The sequence below is a fragment of the Panthera uncia genome, chromosome C2 (assembly GCF_023721935.1).
Source record: "Panthera uncia isolate 11264 chromosome C2, Puncia_PCG_1.0, whole genome shotgun sequence".
Taxonomy (NCBI): domain Eukaryota; kingdom Metazoa; phylum Chordata; class Mammalia; order Carnivora; family Felidae; genus Panthera; species Panthera uncia.
In genome coordinates, this window is record NC_064810.1 from 111844143 (window position 1) to 111867817 (window position 23675).

At 36.2% G+C, this 23675-nt stretch overlaps 2 protein-coding genes across 7 annotated transcripts in view; one reads left to right on the forward strand and one right to left on the reverse strand.

Annotated features, from left to right (window-relative positions):
* Positions 1 to 23675, forward strand: part of PFN2 (profilin 2) — an 81790-nt gene that overhangs the window by 41005 nt on the left and 17110 nt on the right. The window lies entirely within an intron of this gene.
* The window catches only part of RNF13 (ring finger protein 13), a 162139-nt gene that overhangs the window by 31643 nt on the left and 106821 nt on the right, over positions 1 to 23675 (reverse strand). For all 5 annotated transcript variants that reach the window (XM_049629714.1, XM_049629716.1, XM_049629713.1 and 2 more), the window contains 2 exons: positions 16731 to 16836; positions 7617 to 7710 (listed from right to left, as the gene is read on the reverse strand). In XM_049629714.1, coding sequence (XP_049485671.1) covers positions 7617 to 7710; positions 16731 to 16836 — 200 coding nt within the window. The remainder of the gene's footprint in view (positions 1 to 7616; positions 7711 to 16730; positions 16837 to 23675) is intronic.

Below are 23675 nucleotides of genomic sequence, written 5' to 3' on the forward strand. Positions count from 1 at the left end.
TCATATGACTTCACTCATATGAGGACTTTAAGAGACAAAACAGATGAACATAAGGGAAGGGAAGCAAAAATAATATAAAAACAGGGAGGGGGACAAAACAGAAGAGACTCATAAATATGGAAAACAAACTGAGGGTTACGGGAGGGGTTGTGGGAGGGGGGATGGGGTAAATGGGTAAAGGGCACTAAGGAATCTACTCCTGAAATCATTGTTGCACTGCATGCTAACTAATTTGGATGTAAATTTTAAAAAATAAAAAATAAAATTAAAAAAATAATAAATCTTAAAAAAAAAACCAAACAAGACCCATCCACATGTTGCATACAAGAGACTTCAGACCTAAAGACACATGCAACTTGAAAGTGAAAGGATGGAAAAGCATTTAAAATGCAAATGGAAGTGAAAAAAAAGCCAAGGTAGACAAAATAAATTTTAAAACAAAGACTGTAATAAGAGACAAAGTCACTGTATATAAAGAGTACAATCCGACAAGAAGATACAACAATTGTAAATAGTTATGCATCCAACATGGAAGCACCCAAATACATAAAGCAGCCAGTAACAAACATGAAGGAACTAATCACTTGTAATACCATAATAGTAGGTGACTTTACACCTCACTTACATGAATGAATAGATCATCCAAACAGAAAATAAATAAGGAAACAGTGGCTCTGAATGATATATTGGACCAGATGTATCTAACAGGTATATTCAGAATATTCCATCCTAAAACATCAGAATACACATTCTTTTCAAGTGCATATGGAAAATTATCCAGAAGAGATCACATATTAGGCCAAAAACCAAATTTCAACAAATTAAAAAAGACAGAAGTCATACCTTGCATCTTTTCTGACCACAGCAGTGTAAAACTAGAAAGTAACCACAAGAAAATAATCTGGAAAGAGCACCAATACATGGAAGATAAATAACATTTAACTAAACAATGGATGGGTCAACCAAGAATCAAAGAGGAAATTAAAAAAAAAAAATACATAGCAACAAATAAAAATGAAAACACAGTGTTCCAAAATCTTTGGGATACAGCAAAGCTTTTATAAGAGTTAAGTTTATAGCAATATAGGCCTAACTCAAGAAGCATGCAAACATCTCAAATAACCTAACCTTACACCTAAAGGAGCTAGAAAAAGAACAAAGGAAAGAAATAATAAAGATTAGAGCAGAAATAAACTAGAAACTAAAAAAACCAATAGAACAGATCAATGAAACCAGGAGCTGGTTCTTCGAAAAGATTAACAAAATTGATACCCGTTTAGCCAGACTCATGAGAGAGAGATAACTGAAACAAAATCAGAAATGATAGAGGAGAAATAACAACTGATACTACAGAAATCCAAAGGATTATGAGAGAATATTATGAAAAACTGCCTGAAAATTGGACAACCTGGAAGAAATGGATAAATTCCTAGACATACAACCTTCCAAAACTGAATTAGGAAGAAATAGAAAATTTGAACAGTGATTGTGAGCAATGCAATTGAATCACTCATCAAAAAACTCCCAACAAGCAAAAGTCCAGGACCAGATGGCTTCACAAGTAAATACTATCAAACATTTTACAGGAGAGTTAATACCTATTCTTCTCAAACTATTCTAAAAAATAGAAGAGGAAGAAAGGCTTCCAAATTCATTCTATGAGGCCAGCATTACCCTGATACCAAAACCAGATTAAGACACCACAAAATAGAAAGCTACAGGCCAGTATTTCTGATGCACATAGATGTAAAAATCCTCAACAAAAATATTAGCAAACCAAATCTAACTATACACTTAAAAAAAAATCACCAAGATCAAGTGGGATTTACTCCTGGGATGTGAGGCTGGTTTAATATTCACAAACCAATCAACTTGATATATAACATCAATAAAAGGATAAAAACCATAAAATCATTTCAGTAGGTACAGAAAAAACATTTGGCAAAATACAACATTCATTCATGATAAAAACCCTCAATAAAGTAGGTTTAAAGGGAACATACATCAACATAATAAAGGCCATATATGAAAAACCAACAGCTAACATCATACTCAGTCAAGAACAGAACAAGGATGTCCATTCTCACCACTTTTATATAACATAGTACTAGAAGTCCTAGCCATAGCAATCAGACAACAAAAAGAACTAAAAGGCATCCAAATTGGTAAAGAAGAAGTAAAACTTTCACTATTTGCAGATGACAAGATCCTATTATACAGAAAGCCTTGAGGACGCCACCAAAATCTAGAATTGATAAATGAATTCAGTAAGTTTGCAATGTACAAAATCACTATTCAGAAATCTGTTGCATTTCTATACACTAATAATGAAGCAGCAGAAAGAGAAATTAAAAATATAATCCCTTTTACAATTGCACCAAAAATAAAATACCTGGGAATAAACTTAACCAAGGAGGCGAAAGACTATACTCTGAAAACTATAAAAAGCTTATGAAAGAAATAGACGATGGCACAAAGCAATGGAAAGATATTCTATGCTTATGGATTGGAAGAACAAATATCGCTAAAATGTCCATACTACCCAAAGCAATCTACAGATTTAATGCAATCCCTATCAAAATACCAACAGCACTTTTCATAGAACTTGAACAATCCTAAAATTGGTATGGAACCACAAAAGACCCCAAATAGCCAAGCAGTCTTGTAAAAGAAGAACAAACATGGAGATATCACAATCCCAAATTTCAAGATATAATACAAAGCTGTAGTAATCAAAACAGTGCAGTACTGGCACAGAAATAGACACACAGATCAACAGACTGGAATAGAAAGAAACCCAGAAATAAAACCATGGTTATATGGTCAATTAATCTTTGACAAAGAAAGCAAAACTATGCAATGAGAAAAAGACAGTCTCTTCAACAAATTATGCTGGAAAAACTGGACAGCTATATGCAAAAGAATGAAAGTGGACCACTTTCTTACACCATATACAAAAATAAACTCAAAATGGATTAAGGACCTAAATGTAAGACCTGAAACCATAAAAATCCCAGAAGAGAGCACAGACAGTAATTTCTCTGACATCGGCTATAGAAACGTTTTTCTAGATAGGTCTCCCGAGGCAAGGGAAACAAAAGCAAAAATAAACTGTTGGGACTACATCAAAATAAAAAAGCTTCTGCACAACAGCAAAGGAAACAACAAAACTAAAAGGCAACCTAGTGAATGGAAGAAAATATTTGCAAATTAACCCTGATAAAGGGTTAATACCCAAAATATATAAAGAACTTATAAAACTCAATTCCTGCTAAAACAAACAACAACAACAACAAATCCTCAACGTCCAAAAAAACAAGTACTCCAGTTAAAAATGGGCAGGGGCACCTGAGTGGCTCAGTTAAGCATCCGACTTTGGGTCAGGTCATGATCTCTCAGTCCATGAGTACGAGCCCCACATCAGGGTCTGTGCTGACAGCTCAAAGCCTGGAGCTGCTTTGGATTCTGTTTCCTTTTCCCTCTGCCCCTCCCCAACTCGTGCTTGCTCTCTCTCTTTCTCTCTCTCTCAAAAGTAAACAAACATTTAAAAAAAATGTTTAAAAATGGGCAGGAGACATGAACAGGCATTTTTCTAAAAAAGACACACAGATGGCCAACAGACACATGAACAGATGCTCATCATCACTCAACATTAGAGAAATGCAAATCAAAACAACAAGGAGATAACACGTCACACCTGTCAGAATAGCTAAAATCAAAAACACAAGAAACAACAGGTGTTGATGAGGATGTGGAGAAAAAGGAACACTCTTACACTGTTGGTGGGAATGTAAACTGGTGCAGTCACTCTGGACAATAGTGCGGACGTTCCTCAAAAAGTTAAAAATAGAACTATGACATGATCCAGCAATGACACTACTGGGTATTTCTCCAAAGAGTACAAAAACACTAATTCAAAGGGATACATGCACCCTGTGTTTACAGCAGCATTATTTACAATAGCCAAGATATGGAAGCAGCTCATGTATCAACTGATGAATGGATAAAGAAGAGGTGGCATGTACATACAATTGAACACTATTCAACCATAAAAGAGAATGAAACCTTGCCATTTGCAATGACATGGATGGAGTATAATGCTAAGCAATATAAGTTAGCCAGAAAGATGAATACCATATGATCGGCCAGAGAAAAACAAATAACATATAAATACCATATGATTTCACACGTGTGGAATTTATGAAACAGAGAGAGAGAGAGAGGCAGAGAGAGAGAGAGAGAGAGAGAGGCAGGGAGAGAGAGAGGCAGAAAGACAAACCAAGCAACAGACTCTCAACCATAGAGAACAGACTGATGGTTACCAGAGGAGGGGATGAGGTGATGGGGATTAAGAAGAAGTGCACTTGTTGTGATGAGCACCAAGTGATTAAAATAAAAACTGAAAAAAAATGCAATTCAAAAACAGGAAAAATTCAATCATAGTGTTTTGGAATGAATACATAGGTGGTAAAACTTAATACAAAGACAACGAAATGATTATCATAATGGATGATTTTCCAATGAGAAGGAAAGGATTATAATCTAGAAGGGTACACAGTCGTTTCTGAGGTGCTAATTATGTTCTATTTCTTGCGTGTTATACTTCACACTAAAAAAAAAACAAAACAAAACAAAAAAAAAACCAGGATGGTAAGGATAAACACCACTCCAGGGGTGCCTGGGTGGTTCTGTTGGTTAAGAGTCCGACTCTTGATTTTGGCTCAGGTCATGGTTTCATTGAGTTCGAGCCCCATGTGGAGCTCTGTGCTGACAGTGCAGAGCCTGCTTGAGATTCTCCCCGTCTCTTGGCTCTTCCACCACTTGCACTCTCTCTCTCAAAATAAATAAATGAGAAAAACACCATTATGTTGACTGGTTCATAAGAATAAACCTTAAAGGGAGGTTCAGGCTGCCAGGCAATCATAGTTCATTGCCCTGGTCCATCTGCCCACTTACTCTCCCAGAATATTTCATACCTTTCTGCTTTAAACCTCCAGTATCTCCTCTCCCATCATCATCTACAGTCGATGACTGAAAATGGAAGAAAACTTCCAGACTTACCACCATACATACCCATGTCCCAGGATTTTGCACCCACATATTTCTACCTTCCCTTAGCTCAACTCTCCATGTTACCATGTAAGGCCAGTCCACCTACTTGTGCACCAGAGCCCATTCCTCCTTGCCTTCTCAAAGACGGTATTACAGCAGTTCTCCCATCTGTCACCTGTTATCATCAGTTTCCTTCTGCAAATGTGCTATTTCTTAACCCGACTTCTCCACCAGCTAGCTGCTACCCCATTCTCTTGCTTCTGTTTGTAGTTAAATTTCTTGAAAAAATTATCTGTAGTTACTGTCTCTGATCCTTTTCCTTCCATTCTCTCCTAAACCCATCACAAACGGTTTTTTGGCCTGTCAAAACTGCTCACCAAAGATAATCAATAATTTCTAAAGGTCAGGGGCACCTGGGTGGCTCAGTCGGTTAAGTGTCTGACTTCGGCTCAGGTCATGATCTCGCCGTCCGTGAGTTCGAGCCCCGCGTCGGGCTCTGTGCTGACAGCTCAGAGCCTGGAGCCTGTTTCGGATTCTGTGTCTCCCTCTCTCTCAGACCCTCCCCCGTTCATGCTCTGTCTCTCTCTGTCTCAAAAATAAATAAACGTTAAAAAAAATTTTTTTTTAATAAAAAAAATAATAATAATAATTTCTAAAGGTCAGCTGTCGGCTCTCATCTTACCTATCAGGAGTATTTGACACAGGTTATCACTCCTTGCTCTTTGATAGACTTCATCTATTCATCTTCAACATGTATTCATCAGATGTATTCATCAGAAACATCTCTTCAGTTTCCAGTAAACCACTCTCTTCTGATGTCCCCCTGACATAACTGTTCACTCCTGTTCTGTCTCTACTGCCTATTCCTCTTCTTTCTTACTTAATGTTGGAATGCCCTAGTATGTCTTTGGTATTCTTCTGTCCACCTATACTTATTCTCTTAGTACTGTCACCCAGACTCATGATTTAAATACATCTTTATACAATACTTACAGTTCAGATCCCTCTCAAACTCCAGACTCATTTATAACATCTACTAGACATCCGAAATCCCAAATATCCAAAACGAATTTCCTCAATTTTCACTCAGAACTTGCTCCACCATGCATTAACCATCCTTATTTCTGTTTAAGGCAATGCCATTCTTCCTGTTGCTGACACCAAAAATCTGGCATCATCCATGGTTTTTCTCCCCACGTCTAGTCTACTAATAAATCCAGTGTATTCCATCTTCCAGGTATATCCAGAATTTAAGATTTCTTCACCTCTTCCACTGCTACCACTTAATCCAACCCACATTCATATCTCACTTGGATTACTGTAATGGCCTTTTATCTGGTCTCTCTGCATATAACCCTTATCCCTCTATACCCTGTTCTTAACATAGCAGCAGAAAGACCCTTTTAATATTTAACTGACATATTACCTTTCCTCTGCTTAAAATCCTATACTCCTCTTATTCTGATGAAAAACAAACTATGCATGCCCAGGACAGTATCAACTTTTTAAACTTTTTTTCTGGGTTTAGGAAACACACGAATAAGCACAAAATGGACCTTAAAAAAAGTGATCCCCAAAGCCAGTCCTCAAACTACTTCTGGCCTATGAATAACTTCTACTTTAATCCACACTGAATGATGACAGTGCAGTACATTTTTATAAATGTCTCTATTTATTCCTCTTAACATGTGGTTTTTCCTTTTTTAATTAAATTTTATATTTTTCATAAAATAATGGTTATTATAAATGGAAGGTTTTAAAAACACTTTATTACTTGGAAAATAAAATTTTGGCAGAACTAAATTTTAATGCCTTCACCGTTTCTCCTCTCTATGCATTTTGTCTGCTGAATTAAAAAACAGAACACTTTTACTGGTATATAGAATTGAAGAGTCTGGGGACTACTAGCCAAAAGGATTTAACAAGCATGTACCTGCACTAAAAGCTCACTAAAGCATAAGCAGTAGAAATTACATTGGCTAGATTATTAGACACACACCCCTCCCCAGCTCTGTCAGTACTCGTTGTGTGGCATTAAAGTTTTTTGCCTCTCTGACCCTCTGTTTCCTCAACCATAATGCCCATTAAAGTACCCAGTTCACAGGAATATGAAAATCAAATCAAACAATATATTTAAAATACATTGCATATAATAGCTACATGTGTGTTTAGTTAATGCAAATGTGTTTAGTTAATGCAATGTTAATACAGTGGGTGGTATATGGTAGGAGAGAGAGTGGACCCAGTGTCAAGGAGAGTAGACCATCCTAATGCACAGAAGTATTTTATCCACTTAGGTTCAGAACTGCCGGCACATGATGACAAGAAGAAGCATTCTGGTCAAGTTTCACTACTGTTTATAAATTCTCTGCAGACCGTTTGCCCCCGTCTTGCCTTCACCAGAGTACCCCACAGCAAAAGACCACCTCCCACATCCGCTCACTGTTAACAGAGTATTAGGCACAGGGTATGGCAAAGACACAGAAGGTAGTTCTAGAGTAAGGTCAGAATGTATTCTTAAATAACTAACGGTGATTATTTAGAAAATAAAAATATCCACTTACCTTTCTTGAATTTATGCACGGGGAGTTTCTTAAGTTGATCTTTACGAAGTCTGTTTCTTCTAGCTCTATGTCTATCCTGGACAAATTTTGTGATCTAAAAATAAAAGAAAAAAAAAGAAATCAGATATTAAACATGTAAATAGAAAATGGCTATTAAAATAATAGACATGTTTTAAGTGTCTGGATAGCTCCTGCAAATCAAATTCCGTTTACTTACACCCTAATCGTATTATTATTAATTGAAGCACTAATTAAAGCACTAATTACACAGGTGATTAGTTACCCCAAAAATTATGCTTTGAATTTTTATTCATTGACCCAAATTATCTTTACTTACTTTAACAGAAACATTATAAATAACATAAAACTAGTTTTGTTTTGTTTTGTTTTGTTTTGCAAATAGAAATGGTAGACCATAGGTTACAAAGATTCCACTGGACCAAGAAGAAGGCAGAGTTGAAATTCCTGTTAATTATAAACTAATAAAATTTTCAAACATACATTTATTAGTCACCACACTCTCAGTTGTAGCCGCAAACTGAATAGAAGTACTACATAACACCTGTAGTCTGAATATTCAGAAGTATTCAGATAAAATCTATAAGACACTTCAACTGTAAGTTACTACGCTTGCAAAAATGAAAAGTAGTCCACAGGGGCAGAGCCAAATGCCAAAATTACATCCATGAAAAGAAAATTTTGACCAATTTGGCTATATCAATGTGAAGGACTTCTGTCCTCGGAAGACACTATTAAAAAATAAAAGACAAGACACAGACTGAGAGAAAATAGCTGCAAATTGCATATCTGATAAGGAATTGTATCCAGAATTTATAAAGAACTCAAAACACAATAACAACAAAAAAAAATAAGCAACCCAATAGACAAAATAAAGGGCAAAATATTTGAATAAACACTTCACCACAGAAGATACAACCATGGTAAATAAGCACTGGAAGAGATACTCAATTCAACATAATTAGTTCAAATCACAAATACCACTATATAGAATAGAATGGCTAAAATTAACAAGACTGACTCTATCGAGTGTTGGCAAGGAGGTGGAGTTACTGGCACTGTGATACACTACTGGTACAACCACTCTGGATGCTGATGATTTCTTATAAATTTAAACACACAATTACCCTATACTCAATCACCCCACTCATACTTACAGAAATAAAAGTACACGTCTGTATAACAACTTGTACACAAATGTCCATGTCAGCTTTATTTGTAATATCCAAAACCCAGAAATGACCCAAATGCCTATCGATGGGTAAATGGATTAAAAAAACAAAAACAAAACCTGTGATATATTCATATACAACTGGGTACAAAAAAAAAAAAAAGAAAAAATAAATATACTCAAAAACTATATAAACCTCAAAATAATTGTTCTGAGAGAAAGAAGGCAGACACAAAAGAGGACATAATATACAACTCCATGTGTAGAAAACTGAAGAAAATACAAACTAATCTATAGTGACCAAAAGCAGACCTGTAGTTGTCTAGGGATCGGGCGAGGAGGGGGAGGGGGGGAGGATGAGGACATGACCGGTGAGAGGCAGGGATTATCAAGGAGCATGAGGAAGTTTTTTGAGCTGACTGATATTTCAACATCTTGATTGTGGTAGTGGTTTTTCAGGGGTGTGTGTGTGTGTGTGTGTGTGTGTGTGTGTGAAAACTTACCAAACTGTACAATTTAAATATGTACAGTTTGTCATGTGTTAATTATACCTCAATAAATGCTTTTTAAAAATTGAATAGTAACCACTAGAAGAACACTATAATCTAAGCTTTTAATCCAGTAGGAGAAAGTGGAGTCACCCAAATCTTCAAAGAAGAAGAAAAAAACTAAAAGTAAACAATAAAAATTATTCCAAATGTATGTGTAATTGCAAAAATGTAAGTGGATTAAATTCACCAGGTTTTTTTTTTTCTGAAGAGTGTATCATATTGGATAAGGAAAAAATTCCACTATATGCTATTTTCAAGACACAAGATTAAAATTAATGACACATTAATAAAAATATAAAGGTAAAAAATAAAGGAATAAAGATATGCCATGAAAATATTAAGCAAAAGAAAAGCTGATGTATCAAGTAAAATTGAATTTAAGACAAAAATCATTAGAAGGTAACATGACAATAAAAAAAAAAAAACACTTCATCTAAAAAGGACAAAATTATAGGAAAAATACCCAAATTCCAAGTTCAGTAATTTATAGCTAAAGCAGAGAAAAAAATTTAAAGACTACAGACCTATGCTGCCAGATATAGTAGCCACTAGGTACATGTAGCTACTGAACACTCAATATATGGCTAGTCTCATTTGAGATTTGCTGTAAAATTATAAAATATACACCAGATTGTAAATACTTAGAACAAAAAGAATGTAAAATATATTTCATAATTACTTATATTAATTGAATACTGAAATACATTTTAGATTTAGTATTTAATCCCACCTTTTTCTTTTTATCTTTTTTTTTTCTCTAAGTTTACTGATTTATTTTGAGAGAGAGAAAGTACACGAGCGGGTGAGGGGCAGAGAGAGAGAAAGGGGGAGAAAGAATCCCAGGCAGGCTCCACACTCAGCACAGAACCCGCCCACACGGGGCTTTATCTCATGACTATGAGATCATGACCTGAGTAGATATCGAGAGTTGGACCCTCAGTCGACTGAGCAACCCACGTGCCCCTCTTTTTATCTTTTCATTTGACTACCAGAAAATTTTAAATTACAATAAATTCGGCTTCACAGTATTGTTCTATTGCTTAGCACTGTTTTAGAAAACAGAAAAGTACCAAACAAACATAGAGAATTGTGATGACTGCACAAATTCTATGAATATACTAAAAACCACTGAATTAGACACTTTAGGTGGGTCAATTTTATGTTATGTGAATTCTATGTCAAAATGGTTTTTAAAATAAATAACTACACAAAACAAATGCGAAAACTCAAACTAATGTACATATATAGAACTTTGAACTCCACAATTCTTTTCACATACATGGGGAGTGTTCACAAAATATGGCCACAAAGCAGGTCTTTGGAAATAACCAAAGAATCTATAACATACAATGTCTTCTGACCACAATAAAATTGAATTAGAAATCAAAGGTAAAAAAAAAAGATACTGAAAAATATATATGCTCTTTGGAAATTTAAAACTTTATTAAAATAGTTTATAAGTCTCAGAAGAAATCATAATGGACATTTGAGTTCTGAGGGGGCCTTAAAATTATCATGCCTCTTTGCCACCTGGATTCTAAATAACTTGAGAAATAAGATCATAAACTGGCAAATAGATGCAGGTGGAGTACCTAATGCAGTGGAGAAAGAATTAGAACTTTTTACTGAACCACAGAATGAGACTGCCTTACCCAGCCAGGTACAGACAAAACTCCTTTGGAATGGAACAGGCCTTCCCTTCACTCACCCCCAGAATTGCAGAACTAGTCCTGGAGAAGCTGGAAATAGGTTAATCCCAAGAGAAAGGTGGAGCTGAGCGACGCATGCGCTAGGTTTATTCTTCCCAAATACACCACACACATAAGATACTTCATCTCCCCTAAGACCAAATGAGTGAGAGGGTAAGGAAGGGCTAGGAGTTAGAGTAACTTGAGTTCTCCCTTCACATGAATGGAAATATCAAGAGTGCTAAAGAAATATTCTATATAACAACAAAAAATATGTTTAAATGTAAGCCAAATTAAAATAATAATATTCCTTATCAAATGCTAGGAATTGAAGCTAACATCATTGTTAAACAGCAATTTATAATCTAAATGCATTTAAATCTAAATCTGGAAAGAAAAAAATTAATAAGCATTCAGCTGAACAAGCTAGAAAAAGAAAAGCAATATATCCAAACAAAACAGAAGAAAAATGATGCCAAGAGCAGAAATTCATGAGAGACATAAAAAAGTGAAGACTTTAGAATATAATTTGCAGTGGAATCGAAGCTGCTTTACATCAGAGATTTTTACCAATTTTAAGTACAGTGATGGATCTTCAGATCATAGAGCAGTGCCTAATTCATCTTAGATGTGAAATGAATATTTGTTTAGTGACAGGAAAAAGAAAATCCTCAAGGTCTACTTCTTTGAAAGACAAAACAGATAAATTAATAACACTGTGAAAAGGCATGGGCAGATATGAATAAAGAGAACTCATTTCAGGGCGCCTGGGTGGCTCAGTCGGTTGAGCGGCCGACTTCGGCTCAGGTCATGATCTCACGGTCCGTAAGTTCAAGCCCCGCGTCAGGCTCTGTGCTGACAGCTCAGAGCCTGGAGCCTGTTTCAGATTCTGTGTCTCCCTCTCTCTGACCCCCCCCCGTTCATGCTCTGTCCCTCTCTGTCCAAAAAAAAAAAAAACGTTAAAAAAATTAAAAAAAAAAAAAAAAAAGAGAACTCATTTCACATACAGTAGAAATTCTTTAAAAAGAAAGAAAGAAAAGAAAGAAAGAAAGAAAGAAAGAAAGAAAGAAAGAAAGAAAGAAAGAAAGAAAGAAATGCTCTTTAAATTGTTATGTGAAGGGTGCCTGAGTGGCTCAGTCAGCTAAGCGTCTGACTTCAGCTCAGGTCATGATCTCATGGTTCGAGCCCCACATTGGGCTCTGCACTGTCAGTGCTTGGGATTCTCTCTCTCCCTCTTTCTCTCTGCCCATCCCCTCACTTGCTCTCTCTCTCTCTCTCTCTCTCTCTCTCAAAATAAATAAACTTAAAATATAGTTATGTGAATATATAAATATTAATCACCTGATCCCACTATACTTGAAAACAGATAAAATAGACAATTTCTTAGAAATATAATTTCATATGAAAAAGTAGACAACCATCTGAATGTCCAGGTAACTATGAACACAGTCAGCAGGTCTAGATGATTTTGTAAACAACCTTCACCAAAAAGTAATACATAACCCCAACTTTATCAAAAACTATTTTAGAAAACAGAAAATAAGGGTAATTAGTTTTATGGGGCTAGTTTGATCTAGTCTAGTTATTTATTTGTAACTGATTAGTGGACCCATGCAGTTCAAACCCATGTTACTCAAGGGTCAACTATATGGTAAAATACACGGAATGCTAAATTTACTCTCTGAACCATTTTTAAGTGTGTAGCTGGGTGGCACTAGCTACATTCACATTACTGTGCTACCATCACCACCATCCATCCATAAAACTCTTTTCACCTTGCAAAACTGAAACTCTGTGCCCATTAAACAATAATTCCCCACCTTCCCCCTCTCCACAGGTCCTGGCAACTACCATTCTACTTTGTGTCTCTGAATCTGACTACTCTAGGTATCATATATAAATAGAATCATACACTATTTGTGCTTTTGTAACTGTTTCATTTAGCCAGTCTTATTTCATTTAGCATGTCTTTATTTCATTTAGCTTATTTCATTTCATTTATTTCATTTAGCATGTCTTTTTTCAATTTTTTTTTTAATGTTTATTTTTGAGAGAGAGAGAGAGAGAGAGAGACAGAGAGTGAGCAGGCGGAGGGGCAGAGAGAGAGGGAGACACAGAATCTGAAGCAGGCTTGAGACTCCGAGCTATCAGCACAGAGCCCACTCAGGGCTCGAACTCACGGAGCGTGAGATCATGACCTGAGCCAAAGTGGGACGCTTAACTGACTGAGACACCCAGGTGCCCCTCATTTAGCATGTCTTTAAGGTTCACCCATACTGTACCTGTGCCAGAACTGCCTTCCTTTCTAAGGCTAACATTCCATTGTATGTCTACACCACATTTTGTTCCTCTATTCATCCATCGATGGACAATTTGGTTGCTTCCACCTTTCAGTATTGCAAATAATGCAGCTATGAACGTAAGTGCACAAATATCTGTACAACTGTTTTCAATTCTTTTGGGTATATACCCAAAGTGGAATTGCTGGATATGATAACTCATTGTTTAATTTTTTGAGGAACTGCCATACTGTTTTCTATAGTGGCTGTTCCATATGCTTATGGGATTGTCTGGTTTTGATGTTAACATTATTCTAGCTCCATAATTCCAAAGCTTTCCCTTACCTGGACATTCAGAATGTTAATATTTTATTTAGGATTTTTTTGCATCTATGTACAAATGTAGAGCTGATCCATATTAGAAATCTGAATAATCCAACATGAAAGACAAAACTTACACATCACAATCAAATAAAGTGTATTCGAAATACAAGATTTTTATAATGTACAAAATAAATTAATGTAATCCACCATAAAAACAGACTAAAAGAGAAAAAAACCCAACGATCATTACAACAGATAAAAGACATAATTCTGTGCCCATTCATCATTAAATAAGGAAAAAGAAAAGTTTGATTTCTTTATTTCTAAGCCTTATATGGCTTTTTTCGCTTGATTTATCAGAAAATTCAGCATAATGTTAAATAAGAGGTGCAACAACAGGCATCCTTTTTTGTCGTTTCTGACTTTCAAGGGATGTCTTTTTTTTAACATTTATTTTTGAGAGAGAAAGAGAGAGACAGAGCACAAGAAGGGAGAGACACCCTTTGAGAGAGAGAGAGGGAGACACAGAATCCAAAGCAGGCTCCAGGCTCCGACACGTCAGCACAGAGCCCGACAGAGGGCTCGAACCCACGAACTGTGAGATCATGACCTGAGCCGAAGTCGGATGCCCAGAAACCCCTCAAGGGAAATCTTCTAATAAATTAACCATTTAATGATGTTCATTTTTCAATTTTTAGTTAATAATCTTTATCAGCTTAAGAGTATTTACATCTACTGCTACTCTGCCTACATTTTTTGTATGTTGTTCTTTCTATTATTCCTTGCTCTATACTGAAAGCCCAAGAGAAAGAACAAATTCAAATTACCGTAGAATTCAGCAAGTTTGTAGATACAAGATTGATATATAAAAACAATGTCCAGTGTCCAACTTTCGGTTTCTAAATACAACTCTTCAATAAAAGAAACCAGGGCTCCTTGGAGAAACATCTAATTCTAGGGCCGGGGCAAAAAAAATGTAAGAAGAGCCTGAAGCTTCTTATAGTACCAGATACAAAAGAAGTGCTTAGAAAAACAAAAAGATGGATCAAATCAAAGGGACACATGACCTAGCCTGACAGAGCTCCTCATGGCCAAAGCTCAAAATTTAAACAACATAAATAATGTGGTATTGGATTCTAACCCAAAGAATAAAATAAATATATAGGAGTATGTAACCAATATAAATAAATGATTGAATAAATAAATAAATGCCAAGAAGAGACAAATCTTTCTTACAAAAGAATTCCAAGAAATATACGTGGCAGATACTCTCTCCCACTCCTCACTTCAGATCTTAATGCCTGCCCCTCCCCACCTATAGGATGGGTTATACTCAGTGCCTCACTTCCAAAGTAAGAACAGAATAGAAGAAGAGAAAAATATTAACTGTGCAGTGGAGAAATCTGGCTTAATCAAGGGATGAATGTTAATACCATTAGTTATGTTATGCAGATATCATGTACCCCCTGGCAGTTCACCTCTGTTTTTAAAAACCTACTCCCCACTCCTCAAAAAACCCATAACCCAGTCTAATCATAAGAAAAACTGCTATCAGATGAGGGACATTCTACAGGATACCTGGCCAACACTCCCCAAGACTTATTAGAAACACGGAGAGACTAACTGAGAGACTGTCACAGAACAGAGGAGGCTGGGAAGACATGCTAACTGTGTGGTGCCCTGTTTTGGATCCTGGAACAGAAAGTGAGCATTAGCGGAAAAAACAGTGAAATCTATACAAAGTCTAGAGTTTAGTTACTAGTAAGGTACCAACGTCACTTTCTTAGTGACAAATGGACCACAGTAACGTAAAATGTTAACAATGGGAGAAACTAGAAGAGGAATGTACAAGAATATTCTTCTTTGTGATTTTTGTGTAAATCTTAACATTCCAAAATTAAAAGTTTATTTTAAAAAATCAATAATATTCTTATATCCTAATAATAATGATTTAGAAAATGCAATTTCAAAAGTCAAACAAAAGACATGCAAAATGTTTACAGAAAAAAATGATTGAACTGATGGATATAAAAGTTCTAAACAAATGAGAAATACCACAGCATCACAGAAAGACTGAACATTTCAAAGATGGCATTTAATCTCTAAGTTAAACTATAATGTCCATATAAATAATAAACTCATTGGACATTAATATAAATATTATTTATAAAAAAATTAAAAAGTGAGTATACTGGGGTTATTTTATGTCATTGCAATTCTCTTTAGTATCTATCTTAATACAGTGGTTTTATCTGCTTCTGCCTTCAATTTGTTTTGATACCACAAACCACGTAGTTTCTAGAAACTTCCACCTTAAACCGTGAAGGAATGAGAGTGACAAAGGCAAATAATATCTTAATATTATCATGAAAATAATTTTGACCTCACAGACTCATTAAGAGTCCTGGGAGCATACTTTGGTAACCACTGTTTTGGAGAAGTAATGTGTCATTGCCCTTACCCTCAAGCCCTCATACCATTCTTTATTTACATTTTAATAGGAAAAAATTCAAAAATGGAGAAGAGTTGAAAGAATTTTATAATACCCATATATCCATTACCTAGATTCTATAACTAACTTTGAACTGCACTTTTTATCACCTATCTATCCAACCATCTATGTACCCATCAATACACCTCTTTTTCTAGTTTTTTTTTACAGTGTACTTCAAAGTAAGTTGCAGACAATCAGTATATGTCCCCCAAAATACTTTAGCATATAAATCATTACTCAGAGTTTAGTATTTTTTTCCCCTTAGGTAAAATTTATATACAATGAAATGCACAAAATTTAAGTGATATGTATGCAACCTAAACCTCTCTCAAGATACAGAACATGACTTACCCTGAAAAGTTCCCTCATACCCTTGTCAGTAAATCCCTCACCCTTCTCTAGCCCCCCAGAAGCAATCACTGCTCTGATTTTCCCTGCCCCCAGATTATCTTCACCTTTTGCAGACCCAATCATATAAATGGATTCATACAATTGGTACTCGTTTATGGAAGGCTCCTCTCACTCAATACAATGTTTTTAGAATCATCCCTACTATGTTTAAAAATATATTTAACATTGATTTACCTACCATGAAAATGACGATCAAGATGAGACAGATCCCCACTATGATGAGGAAGGGGATTAGATAGTATTCCAGAGGAAGACTAAATTCTGGAACTAAGACAATGTGGCCCCTACAAGAAAACAAAAAGTAATAATTGAGAAATATTAAGGAGTGCCAAGTTATAATGTTCATTAAAAACAAAGAAAAACATTTTAAAAGGCAATGAGACATTACGATTCAGTCCACTAGACACATTTTCTAAAATATGATTTCTAATAATTTAAGAGATACTTTCTCCATCTTTCAGTTTATTTTCATATTTGCCAAAATAACTTGCCTGTATAATTAAAGAAGCTTTTAGACTGGGTGGAGGAAATCAGCCAATCAATACTTACTGTGTTCATCCCGGAAACATGTTATTTACTGAATTTAGTAACCTGGACAAAATTCTGCATGTTTTACATGCAACACCAGATTAAAGCAATGGTAGTACCTTGGGTGGTATGTCAACAAAAACCTCCACCCCAACCAAATTACTACTCAGCAGTCCCTCCTATGGTAAAACCCTGAAGCCACTATTAATAAAAATATACTCCCTCTTCCCTCATATATGCTTTCCACGAACTTCTTATACCAGGTACAATGGACACAGCCCCTGTACTCTATGTTCCTCTATGGGATGTGGTATAAAACACTGGCAAAGGAATTTACAGGAGCTGTACCTTCCTCTCTATTCTCCACCTTCTCCATTGCTTGACTGGAAAAAGCTACAAAAATACGTATGTTGTGGGTGGAGGGATGGAGAATGCTACATGCCTTACTCCCTTTTGTCATTAACCATGTTACTACTTTCTGTGGTATTACTATTCCAAAAGTTGACAGGGACTCATAGAATGAAACTATGATCAGAATAGGAATAGTATTTTTGTTGTGTGAGCAAATCTGACACGGCTGCAAAATTCTGCGCTGTAAAATACCTTCAGTCTAGGGAAGGGCCTATATAACGGTCAGTAATAGGACTGACTTCCCCGTTTTATTCCTGTGCTGCCAGTATGGTGCCAGTTAACACTACATGGTAATCCGCTGCTGGATGATGTTTTAGGCAGTGAAGCCTGGCACTTCATAACACAAGGGTCCAATGCCACACAAAAAATCTCAATAAAAGGGAAATAAAACCAGGCCAAGTCCTCCCTTCACAGATGTTTAGGACACCATGGCACTTAAGAAAAAAACCCAAAAACATGAAATCAAATTATGTCTATCCCCAAGCAATTTTTAAGTTTTAAGGCTATTGTTATATTCAAGCTTCACCAAATACAAAAACAAAAATGGTAACACAAGAAATTTGCCCCCAATAACTGAAATATCTTCTGAAAATATTTACAGATTGCTAAGAATACTAGAATAAAAATAGCTTTTTATTTCAACTACTTTCCAGCAGAATCGGGGATGACAAAAGATTCACGTGCATTTTTGTAGCTTTACATAAAATACTAAAATGATCTATCAGTATAAAAAGAGCAAAGCAGCAGACCTGGGCCGCTATATTTGGTACCATCTCTTCCAGCATGGAGCCAGCTCTGCAAATAACGTCTCTATGCTCCCACAAACCTTCTGAAACTGTGTGAGCTAAGGCTGAGATGCAGTAACAGGGGTGTCATAAGATGTTGATCTGCAATCTCCCTACCCTGCCCCTACCAACTTGCTATAAATTAACACTGTTAGGGATTAGAAGCCATACCTAAATTCATACCCATTCATGCTGCATACCTAAATTCAACCCATTATAGCATCTAAATATCTCAGCAATAGCAAACTTTACATCTTGTACATTGTTTTTTCTTCTTCTCCTCTTATGTTAACAACTTCTTATCTCATAGACTTTATTGAAAACTTCCTATATATGTGTAACCATACAAATGGAATCAATCCCAGAATTTTCTAGCACCGTGTTAGGATTCACAGACCTGGGTTCTAAATCCAGTGTTCTTCTATATGCCCTATTAATGCTTGCCTGCTATACCTCGAACCATTTTAGTTTACTGTCAAGATGTATTAGAATTTTTAAAGGGTCTACAAATGATAGAAGGTTTTAAGCATCTTAAAGCAAGATGCTAATGAATGTTCAAGACGCTGCTTTTTCTTTTTTTTTTTTTAATTTTTTAAATGTTTTATTTATTTTTGAGAAAGAGACAGAGTGCAAGCAAGGGAAGGGCGGAGAGAGGGGTAGACACAAATTCTGAAGCAAGCTCCAGGCTCTGAGCTGTCAGCACAGGGCCCGATGCAGGGCTTGAACCCACGAAAGGTGAGATCACGACCTGAGCTGAAGTTGGATGCTTAACTGACTGAGCCATCCAGGTGCCCCAAGACACTGCTTTTTCTTAACCAAATTGCTGATGGTGGAGGGTGGTAACAGTGATGGTACAGGGCAGGGAACTACAACAATCAGTCCTCTAGCTCTATTTCTATTTCTTCTGTCTAGGCTCTCACAGCTGAGTCTGCAGACTCATCCCTCACGTTCTAATCCCAGATGAATTTGTATTTGAAGGAGATACTTAAACAGCATTAATAAATATTTTTACACTGCCTCTACATCCACCCCTAAATATAGTACACTCTATGAGCTCTGCAGCTAAGATTTAATCATCAAAGCAGAGTCCTAAGCAACCCAGGAAATCATGTCTTATTCTCTTTTGCATGAATTCCCAGGCTAATTTCAAACCAGGTGTCTAGGCCTAAACTTTGTAACAATAATACTGTAACTTCCCAATCCCTCTGGGAAATTAAAATGTGATGATGGCTGCACAAGTGTAATATACTAAAATCACTGAATTGTATACTTTAAAATTGGCGAATTTTATAGTGTATAAAATATGACCCAGTAAAGCCATACGGATTTTTGTTTGAAAGAACAAATAAGCAAGAATTGCTATAAAAAACGTGAAAGAGGGGGGTGGGAGTGGGGAAGGGCTAGCCTTTCAGATACCAATTATTATAAACCCTATAACAAAAAACAGAGTGGTACTGGTGGGCCAAAGATAAAGAATAGAAAATTCAGTTATGTATGGAAATACAGCAACATTTCAAATGGGGTGAGGGGACACACATTTTCAGGAGTAGTGCTGGAGTAACTGGTTATTTGACAAAAGATATAATTGGTTCCATTCCTCAAGGTTTATATAGGATAAATTACAAATAAGCCAGAGATTTAATGTTAAAAGAGGAATCATAAAGTATAAATGTGGGTCAATTCTTCTATGACCCAGAAGCAGGGGACATTTTCCTAAGACCAGCAGCCCATTGGAAAAGATTAATATATCTGATTGCATTTAAAAAACAGCATCATAAATGAAATTAAAATTTCAAAGTATTAAAAAACACTTGTAATATATCACAAACAAATGGTTAACATACCTAATAAATAAAGAGCTTCTAAAAACAGAAAAGAAAATTGCCAGCAAGCTACTAGGAAAAATGAGCTAAACAGTTCATAGAAAATGACATGCCAACAGGCCTTATGCCTAAGAAAACATGCTCAGTTTGCTCATGGAAAGAAAATACATACTAAATCTACAACAGGAAACCATTTTTTACCTAACTAGTAAAAATGGAAAAATCTGACAACATTCTTTGTTGGTGAGGCTGTGGGGAAAGAGACATCATATATTGCTGGTACAACCTGGAGCGTGGAGCCTGCTTGGGATATTCATTCATTCCTTCATTCTCTCTCTCTCTCTCTGCCCCTCTCATGCTCATATTCTCTCTCAAAATAAATAAATAACATTTTAAAAATAAATAAATAAAATTGTTACTTTCAAAGGTAAGGATGGGAACAAGACGGACAGGGTGGATGACACTTTAGAAGCTGACCTTCTCTGAATACACATTGTGTTTTGTTGATTTTGACTTTAAGTTTATACATAATTATAAAAATCACAATGGGAGTAAAAAGCAGTCCCTAAAATCTAAAAGCAACATGAATCAAATAGACCTGTGTTTCCAGCTGATATCATCAAGCACACAGAATTATTTCACAGATTTTAAAACATGGTAATTTGATTTTAGATCCTTATTATGATAGAACTTAAAGAACTTAAACAAAGGCGATAGTGTTGGTATTGTTCTGAGTCTGTGTGTGTGTATTGTGCAATTAAAAAAGAAAATAATGGGGCGCCTGGGTGGCGCAGTCGGTTAAGCGTCCGACTTCAGCCAGGTCACGATCTCGCGGTCCGTGAGTTCGAGCCCCGCGTCAGGCTCTGGACTGATGGCTCGGAGCCTGGAGCCTGTTTCCGATTCTGTGTCTCCCTCTCTCTCTGCCCCTCCCCCGTTCATGCTCTTGTCTCTCTCTGTCCCAAAAATAAATAAAAAACGTTGAAAAAAAATTTAAAAAAAAAAAAAAAAAAGAAAATAATTATTTGGTATCTCTGAGCACAGAAAAATAAAATACAGATGTAAGATCAGCAAAATACAGTAAAAATGTACAGTCCTGAACTTAAGTTGGAAACAACAATATGTGCTCATGATTTATTGTATCTTTAAAAACATATTATTCTACCTGAAAGCTGTACCCTGTAAAACAAAAGCCAAAACCAAAAAATAAAAAGCAAAAAGCATATATATTTCTTAGCTGTGTCCACTAAAAAGCCCTAGAAATAATGACAAACCAAGGAGCAATGATCACCCCTCAGTCTCTAAATACCATATTCAATTAAAAGGAACCAGAGCTTCTTGAAAAAATGACTGGTTCCAAGTCAGGGGGAGGAAAAGAACGAGATGGGCCTGGAACAATTGTTGTGCAGAAAACAGGAAGCAATCCAAAGCCCCAGATTTACATCCAAAGAAATTAGGATTAAACTTCAAGAAGTTTGAAATGGGAAAATGTGAATGAATGTCAATAAAGATCATAACTGCAATGCACTGAAGCATACTAAATGAGTTTTAACTCATGAGTTCATTATGATACTTTGAAGATATATATAAAATCATCTTTGGAAGATGATAGTGAACCAAATCATTTGAAAAATAGTAAATGAAGGGCAAGAACTGTTTATCCTAGATTTCTTTCTCTTTTTAAAAAAAAAATTATTTTTAAATGTTTATTTATTTTGAGAGACAGAGAGAGCATGCATGTACGCAGGGGAGGGGCACAGAGAGAGGGAGAGAGAGAAACCCAATCAGGCTCTGCACTGTCAGCGGGGCTGGATCCCACAAACTGTGAGATCACGACCTGAGCAAAAATCAAGAGTCAAGACGCTTAACCGAGTGAGCCAGCCAGGCACCTTTATCCTATAGCTTTCTTAAACAGACTATGTATCAGGGTAATCAAATAATTGATAAGGTGCATGCTCTCTTCATACAAGTATTTTAGCCAATAAATTAAAAGAAAATTAAGACATAAGAACCACTGCAATGTATGGACATTATTTGGATTCTGCCTCAAACAAATACTTTAAAAAAAAAGAAGAAGAAGAAGAAGAAGAAAATCTGACAGTTGGGAAAATCTGAAGACTAAAATATGTGTTGATATTAATGTTTACCTTTTTTCAAAAAAACAATAGAATAATGATAATATATTTTTCTTTCTTTCTTTCTTGAGAGGTGGGGGGACAGCATGTGAGTGAGGGAGAGGAACAGAAGGGGGGGAGAGGGGGAGAGGGGGAGAGGGGGAGAGGGAGAGGGAGAGGGAGAGAGAGAGAGAGAGAGAGAGAGAGAGAGAGAGAATATATCTTAATCAGGCTCTATGCCCAGCACAGAGCCAGACGCAGGGGCTCAATCCCACAACCCTGGGATCATGATCTGAGCTAAAATCAAGAGCTGAATGCTCAACTGAGTGAGCCACTCAGGTGCCCTGATATTTTTATATGTAAAAATATCTTCTAGTGATAGAATATATTCTGAGATGTTTACAGTTGAGATGACGAGATGTCTAGAACTTGCTTCAAAAGAATCATGGTGTGGGGAAGAAAGATTGAAGGGGTGGGGTTGGAGGGTGGATAGTCAAAAAAAATTGACCACAGGTTGACAACTTTGAAACTGAACAATCAGATTCATTATACTCATCTCTCCACTTTTAAATACTCTTGGAAGTTTTCATAATAAAAAACAGAATAAATAACAAGTGTTGGCAAGGATATGGAGAAAGGGGAACTCCCATGCACTGCTGGTGGGAATGTAAATTGGTACAATGACTGTGGAAAACAGTGTGGAGTTTCCTTGAGAAATTAAAACTAGAGGGATGCCTGGGTGGCTCAGTCGGTTAAGCATCCGACTTCAGCTCAGGTCATGATCTCGCAGTCAGTGAGTTCGGGTCCCGCATCAGGCTCTGTGCTGACAGCTCGGAACCTGGAGCCTACTTCAGATTCTGTGTCTCCCTCTCTCTGCTCTTCCCCCACTCACGCTCTGTCTCTCTCTCTCAAAGATGAATTTATGTTAAAAAAAAAAAAAATGAAAAATAGAAATGCCATATGATCCAGTGATCCACTACTGGATATTTACCCAAAGAAAACAAAAATACTAATTCAAAAAGAAACATGCACCCCTATGCTTATTGCAGCATTATTTATAATCCCTAAGATATGGAAGCAGCCCAAGTGTCCATCAATAGGTGAATGTATAAAAAATATGTGGTATGTATGTGTGTATGTGTACATACACAGAAACACACAAACATACACACACAATGGAATGTTACTAAACTATTAAAAAAGAATAAAATCTTGCCATGTAACAACATGGATGGACCTACAGGGTATTATGCTAAGTGAAGTCAGACAAAGAAAGGCAAATACCAAAATGTTTCACTTATATGTGGAATCTAAAAAGCAAAACAAGCAAAAACACAGATTCTTAAATACAGAAACGTGGTTGCCAGAGGGGAGGTACGGAGGGGGATGGGTGAAAGAGGCAAAGGGGATTAAGATGACAAACTCCTGGTTATAAAACAAGTCATAGAGATATAAAAGTACAGCA